A 21905-nucleotide genomic window follows, 5' to 3' on the forward strand; every position below is an offset into this window, starting at 1 on the left:
ACCAGAGGCCGTGATTGGGCCAGCAACATATTGAAGAAAAAAAAAAGAACTATGAACTAGTTCATTTTTGAAACGGTGAATTTTGAACTATGAACTGAACTAGTTCATATTAAAATTTGTGAACTGAACTTTGAACTAGTTCATGTAGAAACTGAACTTTCACAACAGTGGTCATGTCAGTCAACTCATGTAGGGCCCACACCTTCTTTGGTCATGACACTAAAACAAACAAGAGGCGTAAAATAGTAAATGGACTGTTTTCTATATGTAAATAACTCTCCTAAATGTCAGAAACTCTTTATTTTAAGAATTCAAATAAAGAAGGTAACATTTTATTACTAGAAGCACATTTGGCTAGAAGCAGCAGTTTGCGTCAATGTTGTGTCAAGAAAAGTACTTAAGAAGCTTTACATCAAAGGTAATATCTTTTCAAAAGAATAGCAACATTTATAAGAGTGAAATCTACCAAAAAGACCAGAATGCAAATTGTTTACCAGACTTAATTCCTTTGTACAGTTTTGGAGTAATTGAAAATGTTGAATTGATTGGAATTTGGAGGGATCAGGGGGGAGTAACTGGTGGGGCAAGGGGCGGGAATGTATTGTGGTTGAGATGCAGGGCTTCTGGGGGCCGGGAAGTTGGCTGTCCTCCGACCGGAGGTGGGGGGCTTCTCTGCTATGCGGGCGCTCGGGGGCCCTGCTCCATCCGGTCTCGGCTTGGCGACTTAGGTCGGGCCCCTGCGTCCCTTCTCTTTCTCGTGGACTCCTTCTGGCTGGGGGTGGTCTTCTCTGCATTCTCCCTCTGGTGCTTTGTGGACTGGGGGTGTGGCTCTCTGGGGTGGTTCACTGGAGCTTTCCCTGGTCCGGGCCTGATGGCCTTGGGTCACGGGGTGTCGCTGTGGGCCCCGCGGGGAGACACGCAGGGACATGGACACACACACACACACACACACACACACACACACACACTCTCGAAAGTCATGTTAATATCCAGACAGCGCTGCTCAATTTCTTTTTAAATCTAACACCAGTTAGAAAGTGTTTGGATCGGTGTGTTAACAGTAAATGGTATATATAGCATGAACAAGGGTATTTTCTGTTGTCCCGCCCCCCCAATCCCACCTCTCTCTCTTTGAGCGTTCCCACCCCAGTAGTGTACAGCAGCCATGCCAGCTTCCAATAAAGGCAGCAACAGGGGGAGACTCCAAGTCTCTCCCTGTTGCAAGAGCAAAAACTGTTCTGACACCGGAAGGCTCTCAATCACAGAATATTGTTTACCCAACCTGCCGAAGGGAAAAAAATAAAGAAAGAAAATAAAAGAATAATTGCACAATATAGAATCAAATATAGAATTTTTCCACCACCCAAATAAATGTTTATTCATTTACATATGTATACATCTGAAAGTCCAGTCTGTAGGATTTCAATGGCGGGCGACTCGCCCCTCTACACCTTATAGAGTGATCAGCAATTTGAGGAGTTAGGAATACATACATTTTTTTCTGTACAAAGTTTTAATATATTTGTTAAACCATTCTGATTATGCATACAGAAATTGTGGATGAGCTCAAAATCTTCTAGTGCAAAAAGCATTCACCATCTCATACAGTTAAAAACTGTGTGTACAACAACATGTGACGTGATCAGGAGAATCGTCTTCATTCTAATGGAGCCCCAAAGATTTCATATGAATGAGTGAATCACACACAGCGGATATCCTTCATAGCAACTCTGGTAAATGCACTGAGGCGCAAACTCCCAACGTCCCCATTTAAATAAAATAACATTATCTCAAATAAAACTATTTGATCAGGTGACATAACATGAATTTTCTGTTGACACAGTGATTCAACTTAAACGTTCTGCTCCTATCTCCTTTTAAGAATGTATATGTGACTAAAGTGTAAAACTGATTTGTGCCCCAGAAGAGCAAAACTGGTTTATTTCTGGTTCTTCAGCAATTCATCGATCTGAGTTTTGTACATGTTCTTTACATCCTCCAGGTCCAGCCTCAGTTCCTCTGCTTCTTCTGCCTTTTCTCCGTACATCTGCAGGATGGTGTTGTGCCTCTGCTCCAGGTCCTGTCATAAACACACCGTACAGGTTAAAAACACGTCTCACGACATCCTGCTAAAAGAGTTCCTTGCACTGAGTGGCTCTGTACCTTGAGTAGAACTTTAAGTTTGGGGATTTCCTCCACCTTCTCCTCCATCTCGTCGTTTAGATTTGTGAGGCGGACCAGCTCCTCTGCCATCACGGAGCGGCTCCGTTCCAGCGTGGCGATCTCAAGCTGGTAACACACACACACGAGTACAATTTGAAAACAGTCACAGCAAACTGCTGACCAATCTAATCTTGCAATTGTTTTTAAATGTATTACCTGCAACTGCGCTATCTCTCCTTCTCTCAGCTTGAGTTGAGACTGGAGGTTTTCAATGATGCTGGAGCCCCCAGACAGCCTGGCGGCCTCGTACAGGTTGGTGCCGCTCATTGACATGGACATGGTCATGTTGCCCAGAGAGTGGTCTATGGAGTCGTCCTGTGGAAAAGTGAAAGGTACAGTCAAACCTCTAGCCTCCATCTGAACAGAGTTTAAAATGACATATAGATGGAGAGCAGGGTGCACCTGGGAAAGCATGGAGGTGTGCAGCCCGGCGTTATCTGCCCCACTGATGGAGCTGGAGCGGGACAGAGAGGGTGTGGAGGATGCCGGAGGCTCTCCCACAGAATGAGTTATGGTCTTCCGCTCCTGACACGGCAGAATGAAAGTGGAGGAGTTTAGACTGAATCAAGCAAGCAAACATAATCATTTGAAGTAAGGAATTGTAAAAAAAAGTATATATAAATATTCCCTTCAAACCTTTTCTCTGAGCGCTTCTTGTGACAGGTAGTATTTCTTCTTCTCTTGCTCCACCTTCATCTTCTCCATCTCCAGCTGATTGTTTAGCAACAGCTGAAAGAGGAAACACAAATGTCCACCAGGAAGCTATTTCACACCAAATGGGAACATCAGGAATGGCTGGAACTGTACCTTTTCTTTCTTGGCCTCCTCGAGCATTCGACTGTGTTCTCCTCGCAGATTTTCCAACTCCACGTGTTCCCTGCATGGCATTGACAAGCACAAAAGTTTCATCATTCACAATGTGGAAATTTGTTTTTGGTTTTCTGATCAAACGTGTCATTATGAAACGCAATTACAACTAAACAAAGTCATACATAAACAACAAAATAACTGATCTCCAAATGCAGTGACAGGCTTCAGTCCACACTTTAATGATCAGCCAGCACAAAACGTTTTTCATAATAATATAGAATAAATGCGTTTGTCTTTGCTGATCTCTAACTATCAGCTAAAAATCCATCATTAACAAAACAACACACACCAAAATAAATGTCTGCCTAAATAAGAAAGAAAAAAGTTCCGAGCCAGCCAGGAGTCGAACCTAGAATCTTCTGATCCGTAGTCAGACGCGTTATCCATTGCGCCACTGGCCCTGTAAAACCTGCTGGCCCTCTCACCCCTCATGACTGTGTGGAACAAAGGCGACATGTTCACACATGAGTGCATCTCATAGTGGGGGTTCCCTCAGGCCTCACACTCCAGCTCAGGGAGGGGCGGGTCACACAACAGACCTACTGCAGGACACATTAGCATGACAGGGAGCGCTGCAAAGGCCACATTACTCTGAACCAGTCTGTAAACTTCACTCACACCCAGAATAGTTGTGTATTCCATTTGTAAAAACATAAGACTAATGTGACATGTTTGTTTTTGTTATGCTACCACATGTAAACATCTGAATCTGAGTGAAATAACAATATGTGCAGTGTTTCCAACTCATGTACAAACCCTGTGTTATTTATATTTCACATTAGGAATTCCAGGAATGCTGATATCAAGAGGAGTTAAAAACTATAGACTGTAGATTAACAATTAGATTGCTCCCACAGGTGAGGCAACGACAGTTAAAGTGCCTTCTGATGGTTTCCTCTTATTTGGAAATGATTAATTTAGGGACAATTGTACTTTTACAATTTGATGCTTGTAGTTTTTATTTTTGCACCCCGTTTCTAACTGTAGTATAATTTCAAACCTCTAAATGTATGTCCTGTACATATTGTTGATTCTGAGAAAAAGATTGACTGTTGGAAATTCTTGTTAATATTTGAAATGGGGGCTTTTGTTTCCAGCAGAAAACACAAAAGTTTGCGGAATCCGACACAAAAATATGATTTTCATTTGATCACTGTCGGTCAGTGGCCGAATCTCATTAGAATTGTGGAGATGACACATTGGCAGCCTCAACAGTCCCAAAGCATTACACTGGTAGTTATATTCACGCAGCTGCAATGCAAGGTGCTCATCCCCCAGTGGGAGCATTTCAGGCTTCAGCGTCTCATGTCTTGCTCAAGGACACTTCAACATATGGAAAGAATGAGACAACGGGGATGGAAACCACAACTTTGAGAGTGGAAGACAAGCCGCTCTACCATCTGTGCCACAAAGGTCAAATCAATTCAAATATAAACTAGAACTACACTCGGTAGAGCGCAGACCTTCACCGACACCACATTTGTTTGCGGAACAGAGTTAGCGTCGCTAGCATGAGAGCTGTTAGCTCACATCGATGCTAACTAGGTAGGTCAGGTAGCTACAATACTGTGTCACTGAGCAAGGAGGATCTCCATGACAACAGACACTGATCTCCTCCATGAGGTGCCTCTCTCATCCGCTTTGTATGGGAAATTGTGTCGCAGTCTTTTGCAATGTATTTGGAAACAGTTAGCCGCTAACGTCACAAAATCAAATCAATTGGTCCTTGGAAGTAGTTTTTGGGAAAACTTATATATACACAAACCAATAAAAAAACTAATAAATGCACACAAACGAAAACAAAGCCGTCGGCGAAGGTAATGATGGTCAATTTTCTACAAATTTCACATCAAGGAGACCATTTCAATCAAAGGTAAAAAAAAAACTAGAGTTCAGTAGCCACCTGTAGCGAAAATTCATTACCGGCTACTGTCGTCCTCAAGTTTCTCTCTTTTGTTCCTCTCAGCTTCCACCTGAGCCAGGAGTCTGGCTTTTTCTTGGCGCAGCGTGGAATTCTGGGATTCCAGAGAGGCCAGCTGTGACTTGATGGACAGAAGTTCTTCTGCTGCCGATCGCTCCTTCTCCACTGCAACAGCCAGCTGCGCCTGGGCATCGGCTGGTGAAACAAACAGGGTGAAATGATCTCAGACTTTTAGCTTATACTCACTCAGATTACTCTTTCGTATAAACTGAGAGATAAAGTTCTGCTCCTCACTGAGCCTGTCAGAGATGCTTTTCTCCAGTTTTTCCCAGGACGCCGTTTGTCCACCCAGCGAGGCCTGGAGGTTTTCAATTTGCCGCAGTAAAGGCCGCGTGGCCGAGGTCACGCTCTGGCTGAGCTCCTGGTTTCTGGTCTCTGCATCTTGAAGTCTCTGAATAAATAGAAGAAATTAAAGTTTGCATTACAGAAGCATAAGAGGAGTGGCTGACTTCATTAGGATTACTCATATGAGCCTGTTTGGCCATATTTCATCATCATGATGTTACCTGTTGAAGCTCACTGATCTCATCCCTTAAATAGTCTTCTTTCCTTGCCTGCTGTTGTTCAGCCCTCTGCAGAGCCAACCTGAGATCAGCCACCTGAACACAGGTCCAGGAACAACGTTGGAATTCAAGTTGAATTGAGACATGCATGGTAGAGGAAAAAACCAACAACCCCCCCCCTCCCCAAAAAAAATTGACTTTCAGGCTCTGTGTTACCTGGTTGGCCAGCGCTTCCTGCTGAATCCTGGCCTCCTCCTGGGCCTTCTCCAGAGCCACACTCAGCTGCTCTTTGGCCTGTATTTCCCTGCCCAGAGCTGCTTCTTCAGCCTCACTGACCCTGCTGGCGTTGACTTTATGAAGTTCTGCCAGTTCCCTGACAACAGAGATGTAGAGGAAGGCTGTAGCCACAGTTTATGTCACAAAACATACATGTTTTAGAAATATGTGCCATAGATTTAGAAATCCAATGTCAAAGATGTTTTGGTGATCCTTTTGCCAATTAAGGTTATCTTAGTTGCACTTTAAAATCTAAACTGAATGGTACAAAGTGGAGCCGCCGACCCGGGAGCGGTGGTTACGTGCTGTTGAGGAAATATTTGTAATGGAGAGACTCACTCACAAACTAAGATTACAGGAGTCTCAATTTGAAGAAAAATGGGAAAAATGGACTGACTTCAGGAGGACAGAAGAGGACACCGCAACCACTGGACAATAGAGACTTTGGTTGATGAAAGATGGATAGATTTTGTATATTTGTTTTGCCCTGACACTGTAACTGTGAAAACTGAAAAAATTTCAATAAAAATTAAGTAAAAAAAAAAATATAAAATCTAAACTGAAGACAAAGAAGTGTTGTTCTCAATGTTAATCTGCACTGTACAGTTTTGCACAGTAAAACACAAAGTTTTTACTTGTAAGAGTTGTCAAGAGCAGCCTGCAAGCTCCGGCCTTTCTCCTGTAGCTCCTCAGTGTCAGACTGCAGCCTGCTGAGCTCCTTCTCCTGTCGCTCCACCATCGTGTTCAGCCTCTTTATGTTCTCCCGGTGCTGTTTCTCCACCTCCTCCTTCCCATCCAGAACCTAGACACATCAACCAGGATCATGATGAGCATAGTTTAAGTCAATAACAAGTCTCAACTCATTTATATGTGGAAAAACAAAGATATGGCATATATTTGAAAAGTGAAATGTCACATTTGGACTTGAAAAAGTCTAAACATTATTTAATAAAAGATAAACCCAAAAATTCATTCAATATTTTTAGTTGCTTCATAATATTACACAGCTTTTTAAAAGTGATATTGTTGTTGTTATTATTATGGTAAGACAAAGAGACATTCCATCACCCACGCATACACACATACACACACCAACAAGTACAACAGCAATCAGTGAATCAAATAGATATGTCTTTGGATTTCAGGAGGAAGATCGGAAGTGTTAACCACTGTACCACAATCCTATTCTAAATCTTGATCAATGTTCTGCTTTTTCTTTGGAGAAACATCTAAAGACAAAGTCAAGCAAACTTTTCCCAATTCACTTCACGATACATTCCAATATTAAACTCAGACTAGTCAATAACATATAATAATAAATATAATATAATCAAAGTACTTGTGAGATCAGTTTAAACATAGAAAATAAATTAACTCTTCTATTTTTGAAAGTGTTTCCCTGTCGTCATAATCATGTATCTTCATTGTATAATATTTTGAAAAAAGCTACTGCATAATGTTTGATTTGCAGTGCATGTGGTTTCCATGCATTATTATCATCATCAGGCAAACATACTAGAACTGCTAACTGTAAAAACTGAATGTTAAAAAGGTTATTTCTAAAGTAGAGTGTATGTGGACCTGCTGCAGGTGCTTGAGCTCCTCGTCCTGCTCCTTGATTTTCTTCTGCTGCTTGCTGGTTCTGGTGTCGGTCTCCTTCTCCTTCACACGAAGCTTCTTAATGATGTTGCTCTGCTGCAGTTGCTGCTTGGATAACTTTTCACCTAAAAGTGAAGAGACATGAACACAAACTCAGACATCCTAATAAAGCTGGAGACACTTACACTTCAGTCAAGTAGAAGCTCATATTATATAAATGAAGTCGCCAGATGTGCAACTGTATGTTTGTCACACTCCAATCGTTCATCTAAGTTAACATGACTGATTATTCACCATCATATACTAGAAGATGTTTTACTGTCAGATGTTGTACTTTAAGGTCATCGCCCAGCAACAAGCAACCAATGCATTCAATTCTATAATAAAACATGTCTTGAAAACGTATTTTGGAAAAGGACACAGTGAAGCAGTTTTCATGCTTAACCATCAACCTGTTGATATTAAGGAATGAAGCTGATTTGAAAAGTGTTAAAAGTGACAATTGGCAAATGACAATGCGTCACCAACTTGAAAGCATTTTAAAGCAGCTTCACTATATAAGATCAAGTGTAAAACACGGCTTTGGCAAGCCTGAGAGTGAATCTTACCCTCTTCCAGCAGACCTCTGATCTGCTCCTCCTTCTCTTTGATGATCTCCATTGTATCACTGGGGTTCAGTCTTATGGCGAGCTCCTCACGTAAGCCTTTTATCTCCTGCAACACAGAAAAACAACAAAAAAAATCCCATTTTCAACACTGAAACTTTGCACATGGTTTTTAATATCCATTAAATTAATATGATGACTGAATAGTTTTAAGAGCTCCAAAAGCTGAACTGATGGGAGATAAGACAAATCACGGATAATTATGACTAATGTGTGGGTTACCTTCTTGGCTATGTCTCTCTCTTTGCAGGCCAGCTGAGCCTTCCTCTCTGCATCGGCTATGCGCTGGGTGAACTCATCCTTCAGGGACTGAACAGTGGAGCTCTCCTCCTTCAAGCCTATCACTTCACTGGAGGAGGACAAAATTATTAAATGTAAAATATCAACATGGCCTCAGTCAGAATAGCATTTTAAACCCACACACATTGATTATTGTATATGTGGAGATTCTTTTCAGTGTATTCTGGCAACAATTTAGTTCTAAGAATCATGTTCTCGCATCTTTAGTGCTAACATGTTAGCATGCCTTGTCCAATCTAATGGTGCGTTTACACTATGTTCACGGCAGCCCCGTTTCAGGCCTACGTGGACAAAACGGGATGGACGTGAGACAACACAGACGCAAACGTAACAGGTCGTAATCACCGTGGGTGCCGTGCCAGACTTTTAAATTGTCCAAAAACTTGCCACGGCAGCCACAGCGCGGATGAGAAACTTAGCAGCCCGTAGAAAAAATGGGATGAATGTCATTGGCAGCACGGAACTAGCCGTAATAGAACTTGGAGGCGGTCCGTAGTGGGACGGGCAGTAGTTCCATGGTTGCTTTGCGTTTTATCACGTCGCGTCGCGCTTCGTCACGGTTCTCACGGCGCAGTTTCATCACGTTCAATCGCGGCTTGCCACGGCGCGCACGGGTCTGGGAGGAAGCCGACTCCGAGCCCGGAGGGGAGTTTCGTTCCAGTCTGAGCAATCAACGACAGAACACCTTCTACAAGCTCTGCCATCGAAAAAGAAATCCAGAGGTATGTATGCACCCGGCAAAAGTCTCAGGATACAATGATTTCCTTCACTTTTGGTGACCCTTTGAGTCATAAACGTGCTTTCAAAATGGCCCGGCGTCCACATTTCATATGTAGAAAGCCTTGACAGAGCGTGAAAAACGTGCCACGCCTTCCTCAGAAATCCCCAAAATCCCATGGCGCACTACGTTTCGGGCAAACGGGGCTGCCAAGGCTGCTAAGCGGAACCAACGGCAACTGTATCATTTATTTACAGAGGCTATGTGAAGCAGCTGTGAGCTACACACTCACTCTTTCAGGTTGTCACACTCTTCCTCCAGCTTGGCTTTGTCTTTGCTCACAGTGAGCAGCTGTGACTCTCTCTTCTCCAGGCGGCCTGACAGCTCATCAATAGCCTGAACACACACACACACACACACACACACACACACACACACACACACACACACACACACACACACACACACACACACACACACACACACACACACACACACACACACACACACACACACACACACACACACACACACACACACACACACACACACACACAAATGATTTGTGTTCAAAAAAATGTCTAAGAATATGACACTCATCAGAAATCCTGTATTGAAGGAATTGTATGTACTGTATGACACTCCCTCATATTTGCATGATGTGCAGCAAAAGAGGTCAATACCAATGAGAGACAGATTAAATGTGTCAGCAACATGCCTTTCAAATGGCCACGCAACTGCAAATTAGTCTTAACATAAATTCATTCAGTGGATCCATTAATACAGATCATTTCCATTCAACAATCTGAAGCATCTATTTACAGGCAATTGTAGCAAAACATAGCTGCTGACTTATGGAGAACTGTTTGTCTATGAACAACAAAGAGTAACATTGAACTGAGATGATTTAGTGTGATCATCACTATCTTCCAAACCCAATTCCCACCAATAAGCAGGTCAACATGCCTGAAAAAGCGAAGCCTGGTGTGTTTCTAAACAAACTGTTTTGACCCTTATTATACACTTTATAGTCAATTTTAATCCTGCTGCTTAACAATATTCAAAAATGATTTAATCCAGGGCAAAGCAGTGCTGTGGAAGTGGAGTAGGAGAGTTGTCTCATTTAAATTGGTCTGATTCTAAACCCTGTGTGAACTAAAACTTGACCATATGTTTGTGTGGTATATCGCTTGTAGCTACAGCGTAAGATGAACTGCAATAAAGCATCTACAATCCCACAAAACAATCTGGGTCAACATTTTTGAATAATTTACAGGACGCTCTGGCACTTTAAGAAAAAGCTTACTTATGGATGCAAATAAAAATAATTTACTTGCTTCATTATTGTTCTTAAAAATCACTGTTGCAGCTATACTTTATTTTTCATCCATTTCCTTTATTGTTCAAAGCACGTTAAGTTTTTATCTTATTGTACATATTAGTTGATATAATGCTGATGTGGGCCTCATGAATTGGAGGTAAACTGTTGGGTAGATTTAAGTAAACATGAGTGTCAGTGTGTTGAATGTTATTGAAATTTGCTTGAACTTGTTTGAATGTCACACCTTGTGTCTTTATAAAGTCAGAAGTAAATATTAGGGAAATACACACAGCAAACAAATATTTGCATTCAAGTGGAAGAGGAATCCAATGCAGGCTTTTACCTTCTGAAGCTTCAATATTTGCACAGTCGATACACTCTTCATCTCCTCAGTGATTGGCAGTGTCATCAGTTCCCCAGTTTGGGAGAGAGGATCAAATATTGTGACGTTCGCCTCCGAATCGTGTTCTGTCAAATCTTCAGGCTGCTCGCTATTCACAGGAGTCGCGCTCCGACCACTCTCCTCCATCTCGTCCAGGGACTGCTCCCTGGTCATTTCTGTGTAGCCCTCTTCCTCAACCTCTTCCTCCTCAACTTCTTCCTCTTCACATGCCGTCCCCATAGCTTCACCTTCCTGTTTCTGGCATGGTGCCGTTAAAGGGGCAGGACCAGCAGTGACGGAAGCGAGAGTCCTGCTTCCAGGAATGTCATCATCCGAGTTAACCTCGCTGACACTCCGGCTATCCAGTGACTGGACGCTAAATGAATCGATGCGCTCAAAGGCATCCGAGGAGGACCCGCAACTCTCCGTCAGTTTGGGGTAGTCCTCTAGTCGGGCAAAATCTGCACAGGTGGAGGCAGTGAGAAGCTGGAAGGAGCCCTGCATGAGGTGAAGGCCAGCCTTGCCCTCACCAGTTTCTTGTCTAGAGCTGGCTGAACTCTCACTCAACACACTTTCGTGGTCGAGCACTTCAATGTCACTGGTAGTGGAGGTTCCTGAGGAGAAAGCGCTGACTGGAGGTGAAGGGGTATCATTCTGGCGATCCTCCACCTTTGAGTCTTTTTGTTCAAGGAGTACGACCTTAGAAGATGTGGTGGGTGGAGGCTCGGGGGGCGCACAGGTCTTTGGAACAGGAGGTGGATTTTCAGGAGAATCTGGTGAGTCCTGACCTGTCTGTGATTCTCGGGGCGTCTGTGGCTGCTCTTCTTCTAAATCTTCGGATATGTTGGCATCAGCGTCTGCCGTCTCACTCTTCATTGTACCATCCAATCGACTTGGAAGATCATCAGGAGAGGAAATAGGAGATACTGGCTGAAGGAGGATGGTGTCTGGATATGGGGCTGCTGGTGAGGATTGAGGCTCCACTGGCTGGTCATCGGCAGCTGTCTCATCTGCACATCTTTGAATCTCAACATCCTTTTGGACCACAGCCTCTTTGCTTTTCATTTCGTTATCTTGAGGTCGCCTTTGTGATTTCGTAGGGGGGATGGAGACAACCTGGGTTTGGGGGACAGCAGGTACATCTCCAGGAGACAGAAAGGCACTGAAAAAGTTTTCGGATTCATCCACAACAGTACGAGTGACAGGAGTAGTAATAGCCTCCGAGGAAGGAGGAGGAGTGGTGGTCTTTTCTTCTGTAGGCGCTTCCCACTGTGTCATTCCCCATCCTCCGCTCAGGGAAAGCTTTCCCGGTAATGTGACATCTGGTTGGAAAAGATATGAGTTTTAATCTTTTATCTGGCTGCAGCTGTTCATCTTAGCACTAGTTTCTAGTGCTCTCACACACACACACTACTTACCGTTATAAGGCATTACAGTTGAGTCAGCCCATTGGTCCTCTTCTTTGATGTCCAGAACTCGGTCGATGGACTTCTGAGCTTGTGTTAAAGCTTGTTTAGCGAAGGTGGACAGGTGAGACGCGTTGAACCAACTCATCCTCCTGACCGAGCTAGCTAGCAAACACCAACTTCGGAGTCTGTTGCGCGGTTATTACACTGAATTTAGCGTCACTTCGCCAACGTCTTCATGTTCCAACTAACCAGCTGCTAATGCCCTAACAAGTCGTATCCTCAAATATTTAGTCACATAAAAGCTATCACATAGCCGATTAGCACGGCTGGAAGTTTAAGCCCTGAAAGTAGCAAAGTGACGCCGATAATTGCGAAATTTCGACACGTCAGTCGTGTAGAAAAACATTTAACTCTTGAGCGGCATCCTGAACTCCACCAGAGATGTCGTATTAGATGTTATTCCATGTTCATATGAGGTTTTATTCGGCTTCTCCGCTCCGCCGTCATCGTTTGTTTTGGTCGCTCCCAACTTGTAGCACGGCTAGCGTTAGCATGCGCGCGACTTCCTGACCACGTAGCAGTATGACGTCATCATGTGATTTTCAGCGCTAGACGCTCAATCAACACGCCCACCTTTTAAATCCCCCTTAAATCTCCTGTCAGGTACAGAAGAGGAATAACAACTTCTTCATGGGAGAATCTATGTGTATTTTAACCATTTATCACATAAGCCAGTGGTTCACAACCTATTTCCTCGAGGGACCCACATTATTACTATTGTAAACACTGTAAACGATTAAACGTATTATTTTTGATATATAAATAAATGGAATGCAGAGTCACCTATTCTTACAAATAAAAAAGCATATACCCCTTAAAACCTCTTTATGCATTCTGTGCATTGATAAACCCAAGTAAATACCACAATATAGGAAAAAATGGCTCTGCTGCTTATTGCAACAAGCATGATTTTGTCATATTCATAACAGTAAAATAAGCACCTTCACTGTAAGCCCTTTTACTTCGACAAAGCATCTGCTATTCCTATTTACGGCACCAAATTGATGCATTTAACATCTACATTAGACCCTGGGACCATAAGGCTCAGGGGTTGTGGCCCTTTATGACATATGAAATTGGTCTCATCTTTTGAATTATTGGCCGTTATTACATCATTGCCTGTGTCTACTACCTTATCAAGCAGAGCTAGCAATTCTTACCACACAAATTTGGTGTTTCCATGGGGAAAAATAGACTGTTCATGAAACAATATATACTTATTTACTGAACTCCAATTCTCAAAAGAAAGACATTTTCCAAACAAGGGCTCTGAAAGAAACAGTGACGCAGATGACACACAGCTCTATAGATCAGTGGCAGCGAATGACCACACAATGACCTTATACTTGCATAAATTAATGAGTGGATGTGTCAGAACTTTTTTACAACTACACCGTCATTGTTTTTGGCCCCAAAGAGGAAAGGTTAAAGATCAGCGGTCACCTCGACTCCATGTCACTCCAGACAACAAATCAGGACAGAAATCTGGGTGTAATTATGGAATCAGCTCTGAAATTCAATAGCCACATTAAGGCAGTAACAAAATCAGCTCACTACCATTTGAAAAATATTATAAGAATTAAAAGATTTCTGACCAAACAAGATTCAGAGAAAATTGTATACCTTTCGTAATCACCTTGTTTCGATGCATTTCCTTTAAAAGCCTTGTGTCCGAATGGTGCTAGTCATTCCAATGTGAGATGCTGCTAAATCATAAGACAATGTACACATAAAACCACTGCAGTGTCCGTTTCTAAACAAACACCCAATGAGCGTAATAAAGCCATCTATACTGCATTTTATTTAGGAAAAAATTTTAGGACAGCAAATTTCTGTATTGTATAGGTCATTTGTAAGATATTTGTAACGGTGTAGCGTTATACTTATCCTCCATTTAGTTCATGCTCCTTTTCAATTCACACCTACTTGAGTGACTGCAAAAAAGCAAAATCTTAGTCATTGCAATGCAAAATCACTGTGCACTGATATATACTGGAGTATCAAATTGAATTTTAGCAGGTTTGTTGGTAATGTATTTTGTATGTCTTTATAATTCTCCCTAAAGTCAGAAAAGGTGCTGTTTCACTCAAATGCTGTTGGAAGTTTTAATTTCCTGGATGGTACCTGCTTGAAAGACTCAGACTTTTATCTGATCTAGTCTAGTGTAATCTAATCAAATATATATATAAAGAAAAAATGAAAACATGTTGGGTGTAGTTAGAATACTCAAAGGATCAAACAGGCAGGGACAAAAGAGCTTAGTTCATGGAGTTAAACCAGAAATGTCACATTCCACAGATACACTAAATAACCAAAACCAAACACAACCTACCTAATCCATATAGAGAATAATTGAAAGGGTTGTATACTATCAATTCAAAAACTTTGTGAAATCAAAGAGCAAATTTGGCCAGAAAAGACGGGGTGAGATGGTTTCATCTGAGAAAAAGAAAATCATCAAATCAAATGACCAAAATTAGAGGGGAAATCCATGTTACGTGACAAACAAATGACCAAACTGATCAAAACAGGACATAAAAACAATCACCAACACATGCGAAATGGCCTATAAGATGCCAGGTGTCCTCAAAGAGACACAGAGGACAGAGGATTTAATCAAAATGGCACAGGAGGCACAAAAGCCCAAATGGAAAATAAAGCAGAACTTTGTATTTTTTTTAATGTTTTAATATTCTCACTATTGTATAAAAAGCTTTCTTCTGGACCCTGGATCCAGAATATTATCTGGATCGCACCAAACATTAATTGATTTCATTTAACCCAAAGGAGAAACAAATCAACAACAAAAACATTTTCAAAAAGCCAACCTGCATGTGCTGTTCCCGTGAGGCGGTTCCTCGTTCAGCTGGAGAACAGAACAAATACTTTCGCTCAGGTACCTGTTGTTTCACATTGCAATCATGTGCCTTGTGAACTTGAACAAAAATACAGTGGGAGTATATTAAAAACTTTCCATTTTAAACTGGCGATCAAACTTTACATCTCTCACACAAATGGAGGTCATAGAAAAGCAAACACAGTCATTTTAGACAAGACATTTTTATTCCAGTTCACGTTTGTATTGATTGATTATCACTATATAGTGTTTAAATCATCTAAAAAAAATAAAAAAAAAACCCAGCTAAAATAAATAAATATTTAAAAGATCATATTCAGACAATCCTCTTTGAAAGTAATATTTGCTTGTCTTATTTTTTTTTTTGCTCCTAACCCACAGCAGGTTGTAGTAAACATAAAACCAGAATGCACAACTTCTTAAAACTTGCAGAGTACCACCAAAACCCAACAACGTTTGAACTCTGCTTTGGCTTTTCAGTGCAAAAAAAGTGTCCACTGAGACAGTTCTATCACTGTGACTGAAAACGCTGTGAACTGTCATGGCTCCCTGATGGGTGCTTGAGTTTGTCCTATGAGGAGAAGCAGAGTCTGAACAGCATGGTCTGGGGTGTGGTGACATCAGCCACAGCCAGCTCCTGTCCGTCAGTCAGGCCCAGCTCTGGAAAAAAAAAAACACAGTGTGAACATGTCTGCTAATTCAAAGTGCACAAGTGCTATGCAATGTCTAGTCAGGAAGTGTGTTTGGTGAGCACCGCACCCTTCAGACTTTTGGACAGATTTGGCCGTGTCCTTTTCTCAATTGAGGCTACCGACTGTAAAAAAAGAAAAAGAAAGAAAAGAAAAGAAAAAAATATCTGATTGATGACACTTTACCACAGGATTGATCTCATAACACAAATCATTGAAAATTGTGAGTTTAATCACCTGGAGGTATAAAGTTTTGTTCTTCCCCTCCACCGTTGCAGTTATGGCGGGTGATTTCATTTGTCTGGAAAAAATAAAAAATAATAATAATGACGGATATTGTAAAGGGTTTGACTTTTGCAGGCTGGCCCACAAATGAATAACAAACCACAAGAAGGCAGAAGAACTCACAGGGAGGCATTCTCAGTCAGGTAATCCAGCACCTCCTGGAGCTGGGAGGAGGGGGAAAAGTGCAGATCCAGTGGTATTTGGCTGCAGGCTGTGCAGTCTTCCTGTAACGAAAACACAAAAATCACAATTTTAACAGGCAATTTAAAACAACAACAGACATAAAAACATATAGACCATGTTGGGGCAAACCTTGCGCTCTGCTTCAAAGGAGTACGTGTACAGGCCGTCGACGTCATTAAACACCATGTAGTTACTCAGCGGTAAACAGGCACTGGAAGTAAGGAAAAAGCTCAAGTCAACGTCGTTCGTAAGTGTTGCATTGTGGGTATTGCTGCGAAAATGATCCTGCAAACTCACTTTGAAGCGAGCTTGAAAACCTCGGTTGCACAAGCAGCTGAGTCCAACAGAGAAAAATAACACAATTATATCCAGGAACACGATCCTGTTTACTTAGTCGTGTTTGGAAATGATTAACTCTCATTGTGATAAAGTCATAACTACCACATGTCTTTTCTAGAAATACATAATATTTACCAAACCCTGGCGACTCACCAGCAATGACAGCATTTGTAGATGCTACAGCGGGGATGATCCTCTTAATCACACCTGCAACATTAAGAGAGCACAAACAAACAAAACCATTATTGCCATGTCGAGTCCTAGTTCTCGGAATTCTAACATTGTGTACCACCCAAGAAAATGCTGGACTCGACAAATACCACTACTAGGACTAACCTGAACAAATAGTTATCCATTAGTCAAAACTAGCATTAGGCTCAATGTCATGCTGTTAAAGTGAGTTCATATAAACATGCATAATGCAGCTATAGGAGACGTTATTTGGACATTTCTTTGTATTTTGCACGAGAAGGATTCATTAAAATTGGCTTTATGTTGACATTGTAGCAATACTCAGGAGTAAATGTAATACTGTAGACATTTTCATTCCATATACTATGCTTCCACAACAGTTTAAATTGAAAGGTTATTATGGCTTTATTTTACCGGTCTGGCTCACTCAAGATGAATTTGGGATGTACAGTATACGGCCCCTGAACTAAAATGTGTTTGACATCCCTGCTGTAATGTCTGCAAACTAAACAAATTTTTATTTAAAAAATAAAGTGCCGCTAAAATCATTTGATTTCATTCACAATCACACAGTTAGCTCATTTTTTTATTAAATGAGTTTCCTTCATTCCTCCTCTTAGGCATAACATCCTGGTAGTAAGGAGGAATGTTTTGTAGCCCTCACAATAATCAGTGTTACCCATCCCTGATTTATAAGTAATTATTTACACAGTTTTGTGACAGCGATTAAAAAAAAAAGAAAAAAACACTCCGTGCTTTGTGAGCTCACCCTGAGTTAGTCTATATGTGACTCCTGTAATGTTGTATTCTGCTGCCCTCTCCAGAGATCTCTGGAAAACCCACTGGATGTGCTGTGGGTCGTCTCCATCCAGGCCCACACCGTCTAGACCACATTGAAAAAAAAATTAAAATAAAAATCTGATTGTTTTTGTTTACAGATCCATAAGGTGGAAGCCTGATCCTGGTGATTCTAAACAATACAAACAACACAGCAGAAATAACAGTAAATGTTGATTCGGTACCTCCAAAGGGCATCTCTTTGGGCCACTGCAGTATTCTCACATATTCAACACAGTGTTCTGGCAAACGAGGCATTGACGCGATGGTACACATGGGGAAGTTTATCTACATGAAAACACAAATGGTTATCAGCAAAGACATAAGGGCCTAGAGTAAGGCGTAAACTGTGAGCAGCATTTCATATTAATCTTCTTCCCCACCTGGGGAGGGTAAAACTCCAAGGTGCAGTCGATACAGGCCGACATGCCGGGATAAATGACTCTGGCATTGCCTTTGAAGCCTTCGGTGCCGCCATCTATTAGAGGAATAATGGACTGTTGGTCCAAGACCCCGTCCTCATACACCAGCAGAGAGAGCTGCACAGAGACACAGGGAGGAGACAACCTGAACGCATAGAATACATCTCCAATAGACAACATCTTAACTCTTTAAAACCACAACAAATAAGGAAAAAAAATCATTGCCCAAGCAGCCAAATTATTACAAGCCGAGATGCAATAATCCCAAATCCCTTGTACATAATTCATTGTGTTTGTTTGCCGTGCCAGCAGCAAGCTGCCAAACAGTAGCTCATTATTCAAACAGTGATAAGTAATTCTTATTCTGATCTGACAGTGTTACAAATTTAATTAGTGGCCTTACAGAACATAAACTGCTGAAAATAATCCTGGTTTCCTGAAGGATTGGAGTGAACAATAAACAAACTTACCAGCATACCATTCATCCACCTCCGAGCGACTATAGAGTCGAGTCCACACACAATTAAATGGAATTCTAGATGAAGACAGAAAGGTGTATTAAGTTCACATTTTAAACTTTCAAATTAAATTCAGCTTAATTACGAAAACACACAATTTCAGATTGTGATTTTATGATTAAAGAGTATACTTTATAAGTTATTAATTTTATAGTAAAATTGGATCTCTATGAGAGGGTACAGTATTTTAGGACCTTGAAAAAGAGAAGCGAGAAGCAAATTTTTTCTGTTTTATTGGCTCCAAAATTTGGACTTGATAGCAGGATTTACAACTTTGTTATTAGTGGAAAAAACTAACAATAAACAAAACAAACCCAAATCAAGTCCTCTGTATCAACCTGAATCCAATCAGCCATTAGGGGAGTTGGGATTGAACGGTCCAGCAGATACTTACGTCTGTAAAATGTTTCATCAAAATCTTGAATTTTCTTGAAATGTCTGCCTAAATGTTCAGGAAAAACAGTTTTCCATTAAACATAAAACTTCGTGTCAGCCTCTGTACTTGCCAGAAACCACGAGTATACCCAACATGCAATAAGAGTTTGAATGTATAGTTGTACATGTGAGCGCAACTCAACCTCATCTCTTGTGCTTTTATATTTTTAACCAACAATTGACATTTAGCAGGCTGTAAATACATTTACCTGCATGAGAGAAGTTCTAATCCTTACTTTCATTTGGCTGGAAATCAAACCTCACCTAAAGTGGCTATGTACTTGTTTGCTCCACAACTATATCCTTGCCATGTACACCAAGATATGCACTTTGAAATGTAGTCGTTTGAAAATTATAGGTCAATTGACTCCAGGTAAACAGATTGCATTGCTAATTATTCACTGATAGTCGTGTAACCCTAACTCTAAGAATAAACACTGTACGAATAAGAATACTTTTGTTAGTGTCACATATGTGGTTTTAAACCATTTTTACAATGAGACAAAAATAATTGTAGTTTGCGCTGATTATTAAAGCTTAATAAATATAAATATAATGCATTCATTCATCTGTGCTGTAACACTTTACATCACAGCTTGTTGACTGTGGTTGGGATATTTCCATGTCCTGTTCAACATAAACAAAATACTGGGATTTCATTACAAGAAAAGGATACGGTACAACACAACATCCTGGTATACGAGTGTTGATGAAATCAGCCGCCACGTCAGCCTTGGGCCGGCCAACATCTTTAGGCCTGTTAAATATCACAAACACGTTGAAATCTAATGATCGTGTCAGAAATTCACAAAGAGCATATCACATGCATCTGCTGACCTGAAGAGGAACTGTCGGTTCAAGTTGGAAACGTCGATGGTGTCCATGTCAACAACGTGAATGTTATGAAAGCCTGATAACGCCTGAGCCAAAAATTGAGAAATGTAAATGTGGATGCTTTATTACTAGATGAATTCGAAATTGTAGGTGTTTAATAATAACAAAGGCATTACTAGGTCTTTCAGCAGCTCACACCCCAGTCCACCAGCACCAATGACCAGAATTTTGCAGGTTTGTAACAGGAATTTGATAGACTGCGGGAGAGATAAACAAGATATTTGTATGCCAGAAAAGTCATGACATGAAATAATCACCCAATCCTTCTCTTAAATCATTACCTCTGGGTTCGGCTCAAAGTCAGGATGCGTGAACGGACCCGGTCTCTCTAGAAACTTCTTGATATGGTTCCACCGGCCATCCCACTCACATGCATGCCCACTGCCTCCGTCCACCACCATGCTGAGGACAGGAGACATTCACATTGTCGGAGCAGCAGTTTCCACCCTCTGACAGCTGGATCAGGACAGACTGCATGCACAGTCTGCTGAGACCATATTATGAAACACATCAAACCAGAATCCTACATATTAAGAAATATATGTATATAGTAACACATTTTAAAGTTTTACGGTCATACCCACATACACAGTCATTCAGTGCAAGCATCTACACTAAAACATCCAATCATACACCTGTGTATGATTGGATGTTTACAAATTCAGCACTTCATCTCTGTACTTTACAGTTTTTTACAGCTGTTTACAATCATCAGTCGGAGCCTTTTTATATGTCTTTAGTTACTAGAAAGTAAGCAAGTATACTTTATAAACAACCCCTTCTGTCCTGACGCTCTGACTTACTTCTATTGTCTAGCATAACGTCTAAACATTTAGTAAAACTACATTAAGGAGGACAGGCTAAGGAAACAGCTAACATGTCAACAGGGAGAAGAGAGTTCTTCTGTCAGCACAGAGGCGAATGTCCCAAAATGGGTTTATTGTACAGACATAGTAGTAATTTAACCAATAAAACCAGCGGACTTTCCTGAAATCGTCTACTTGTGTTGTGTTTACAACGAGAATTGTGTGCTTTTCTTTTCTCTCTGACGTGAATCTCCTTCCTGTCTGGCGTTGCGGATCAACTGGTTTCCCCGTTAGTTGATGACCGAGTTACTTTAGTACCCGTTAGTGCGTACAGTAAGAGCAGACATTAAAAATCCGACAGAAATTCGTCGATGTCCCGGTGAACAATAAGTGAGTCACCACACATTTTGTGAGTATTGTTTTAAAAACTGCTTGTTACCAGCAGCAACGACTGACGCCAAAAGAAGTCGGTCACCAGTTAACAAGGAAACCAGTTGATCCGAAACACTCGTAATATCAAACCTTCCTCCAGCTTTACCAATTGATCTCTAACTTCTCATTCAGCTCCTCTACTCTCCTTATTTTCTTTTCCCTAAAATGATAGGATAAAACAGAGTTAATTCATGCTGGGCTTTCGTAGATTCAAGACATTAGAAAGCATCTTCCGGGGAGTTTCTTGCTCGATTCCTCGGCTTCTACTTACGGCTCATCCGTATCCGCCATGTTTGGGTTAGTTCAAATGTCAAAGTTCGCAGTAGGAAACTCAAATTTTCACTCAAAGCAACGTCAGTATTTTTGCAATAATTTGAATACAAACGCTTCTTTTTGTTTGAAATTGTCGATGAAATTAATGTTTCCCCTTGAAAGCTGTGGGGGAAAAAAAAGAATAACAAATAACTCAACGACGAAGCTGTGGTCTTTACATTGAAAGTCAATATTCCCATTATCTTTGAAGGCAACATTGTTTATGAAACTGCAGTCACATCAACGATCCAACAGATGGCAGCCCGTGGACACTGGTTAGCACATGTGTCACCTGCAGCCACGTAAAACACAATACACCCCTTGCACCTCACAAAATGATAATAAATAACCCATAAAGCAACCAATATTTGAAATCCAGGAAGTGAGATATTTGACA

At 41.2% G+C, this 21905-nt stretch overlaps 2 protein-coding genes across 4 annotated transcripts; both read right to left on the reverse strand.

Annotated features, from left to right (window-relative positions):
* Positions 1 to 1345: 1345 nt before the first annotated feature.
* On the reverse strand, positions 1346 to 12807 carry tmf1 (TATA element modulatory factor 1). Its single transcript, XM_080461599.1, has 17 exons — positions 12257 to 12807; positions 10800 to 12160; positions 9428 to 9531; positions 8340 to 8466; positions 8061 to 8166; positions 7435 to 7577; positions 6489 to 6655; positions 5794 to 5950; positions 5581 to 5673; positions 5309 to 5465; positions 5017 to 5209; positions 3031 to 3100; positions 2860 to 2952; positions 2626 to 2748; positions 2380 to 2538; positions 2164 to 2289; positions 1346 to 2080 (listed from the first exon to the last, which is right to left on the reverse strand). Exons 1-17 carry the CDS (start codon positions 12390 to 12392, stop codon positions 1940 to 1942), a joined length of 3456 nt encoding a protein of 1151 aa, XP_080317725.1. The 5' UTR covers positions 12393 to 12807; the 3' UTR covers positions 1346 to 1939.
* A 2643-nt stretch (positions 12808 to 15450) lies between these two features.
* On the reverse strand, positions 15451 to 21515 carry uba3 (ubiquitin-like modifier activating enzyme 3). Of its 3 annotated transcripts, XM_080462036.1 has the most exons (18): positions 21468 to 21508; positions 21303 to 21356; positions 20240 to 20360; positions 20075 to 20155; positions 19902 to 19984; positions 19741 to 19821; positions 19024 to 19067; positions 18582 to 18646; positions 18073 to 18228; positions 17875 to 17977; positions 17622 to 17735; positions 16814 to 16867; positions 16619 to 16655; positions 16451 to 16532; positions 16262 to 16362; positions 16091 to 16154; positions 15924 to 15978; positions 15451 to 15824 (listed from the first exon to the last, which is right to left on the reverse strand). In XM_080462036.1, the coding sequence occupies exons 1-18, from the start codon at positions 21485 to 21487 to the stop codon at positions 15736 to 15738; spliced, it is 1404 nt and encodes a 467-aa protein (XP_080318162.1). In that variant the 5' UTR covers positions 21488 to 21508; the 3' UTR covers positions 15451 to 15735. The 3 variants fall into 3 exon arrangements, with proteins under 3 accessions (XP_080318162.1, XP_080318163.1, XP_080318164.1); XM_080462037.1 differs by lacking the exon at positions 21303 to 21356 and having other exon boundaries at positions 21468 to 21515; XM_080462038.1 differs by lacking the exon at positions 21303 to 21356 and having other exon boundaries at positions 20240 to 20442; positions 21468 to 21515.
* Between the last annotated feature and the right edge of the window lie 390 nt (positions 21516 to 21905).

The sequence above is a fragment of the Lipophrys pholis genome, assembly GCF_963383615.2.
Source record: "Lipophrys pholis genome assembly, chromosome: 4".
NCBI classification, from domain to species: Eukaryota; Metazoa; Chordata; class Actinopteri; order Blenniiformes; family Blenniidae; genus Lipophrys; species Lipophrys pholis.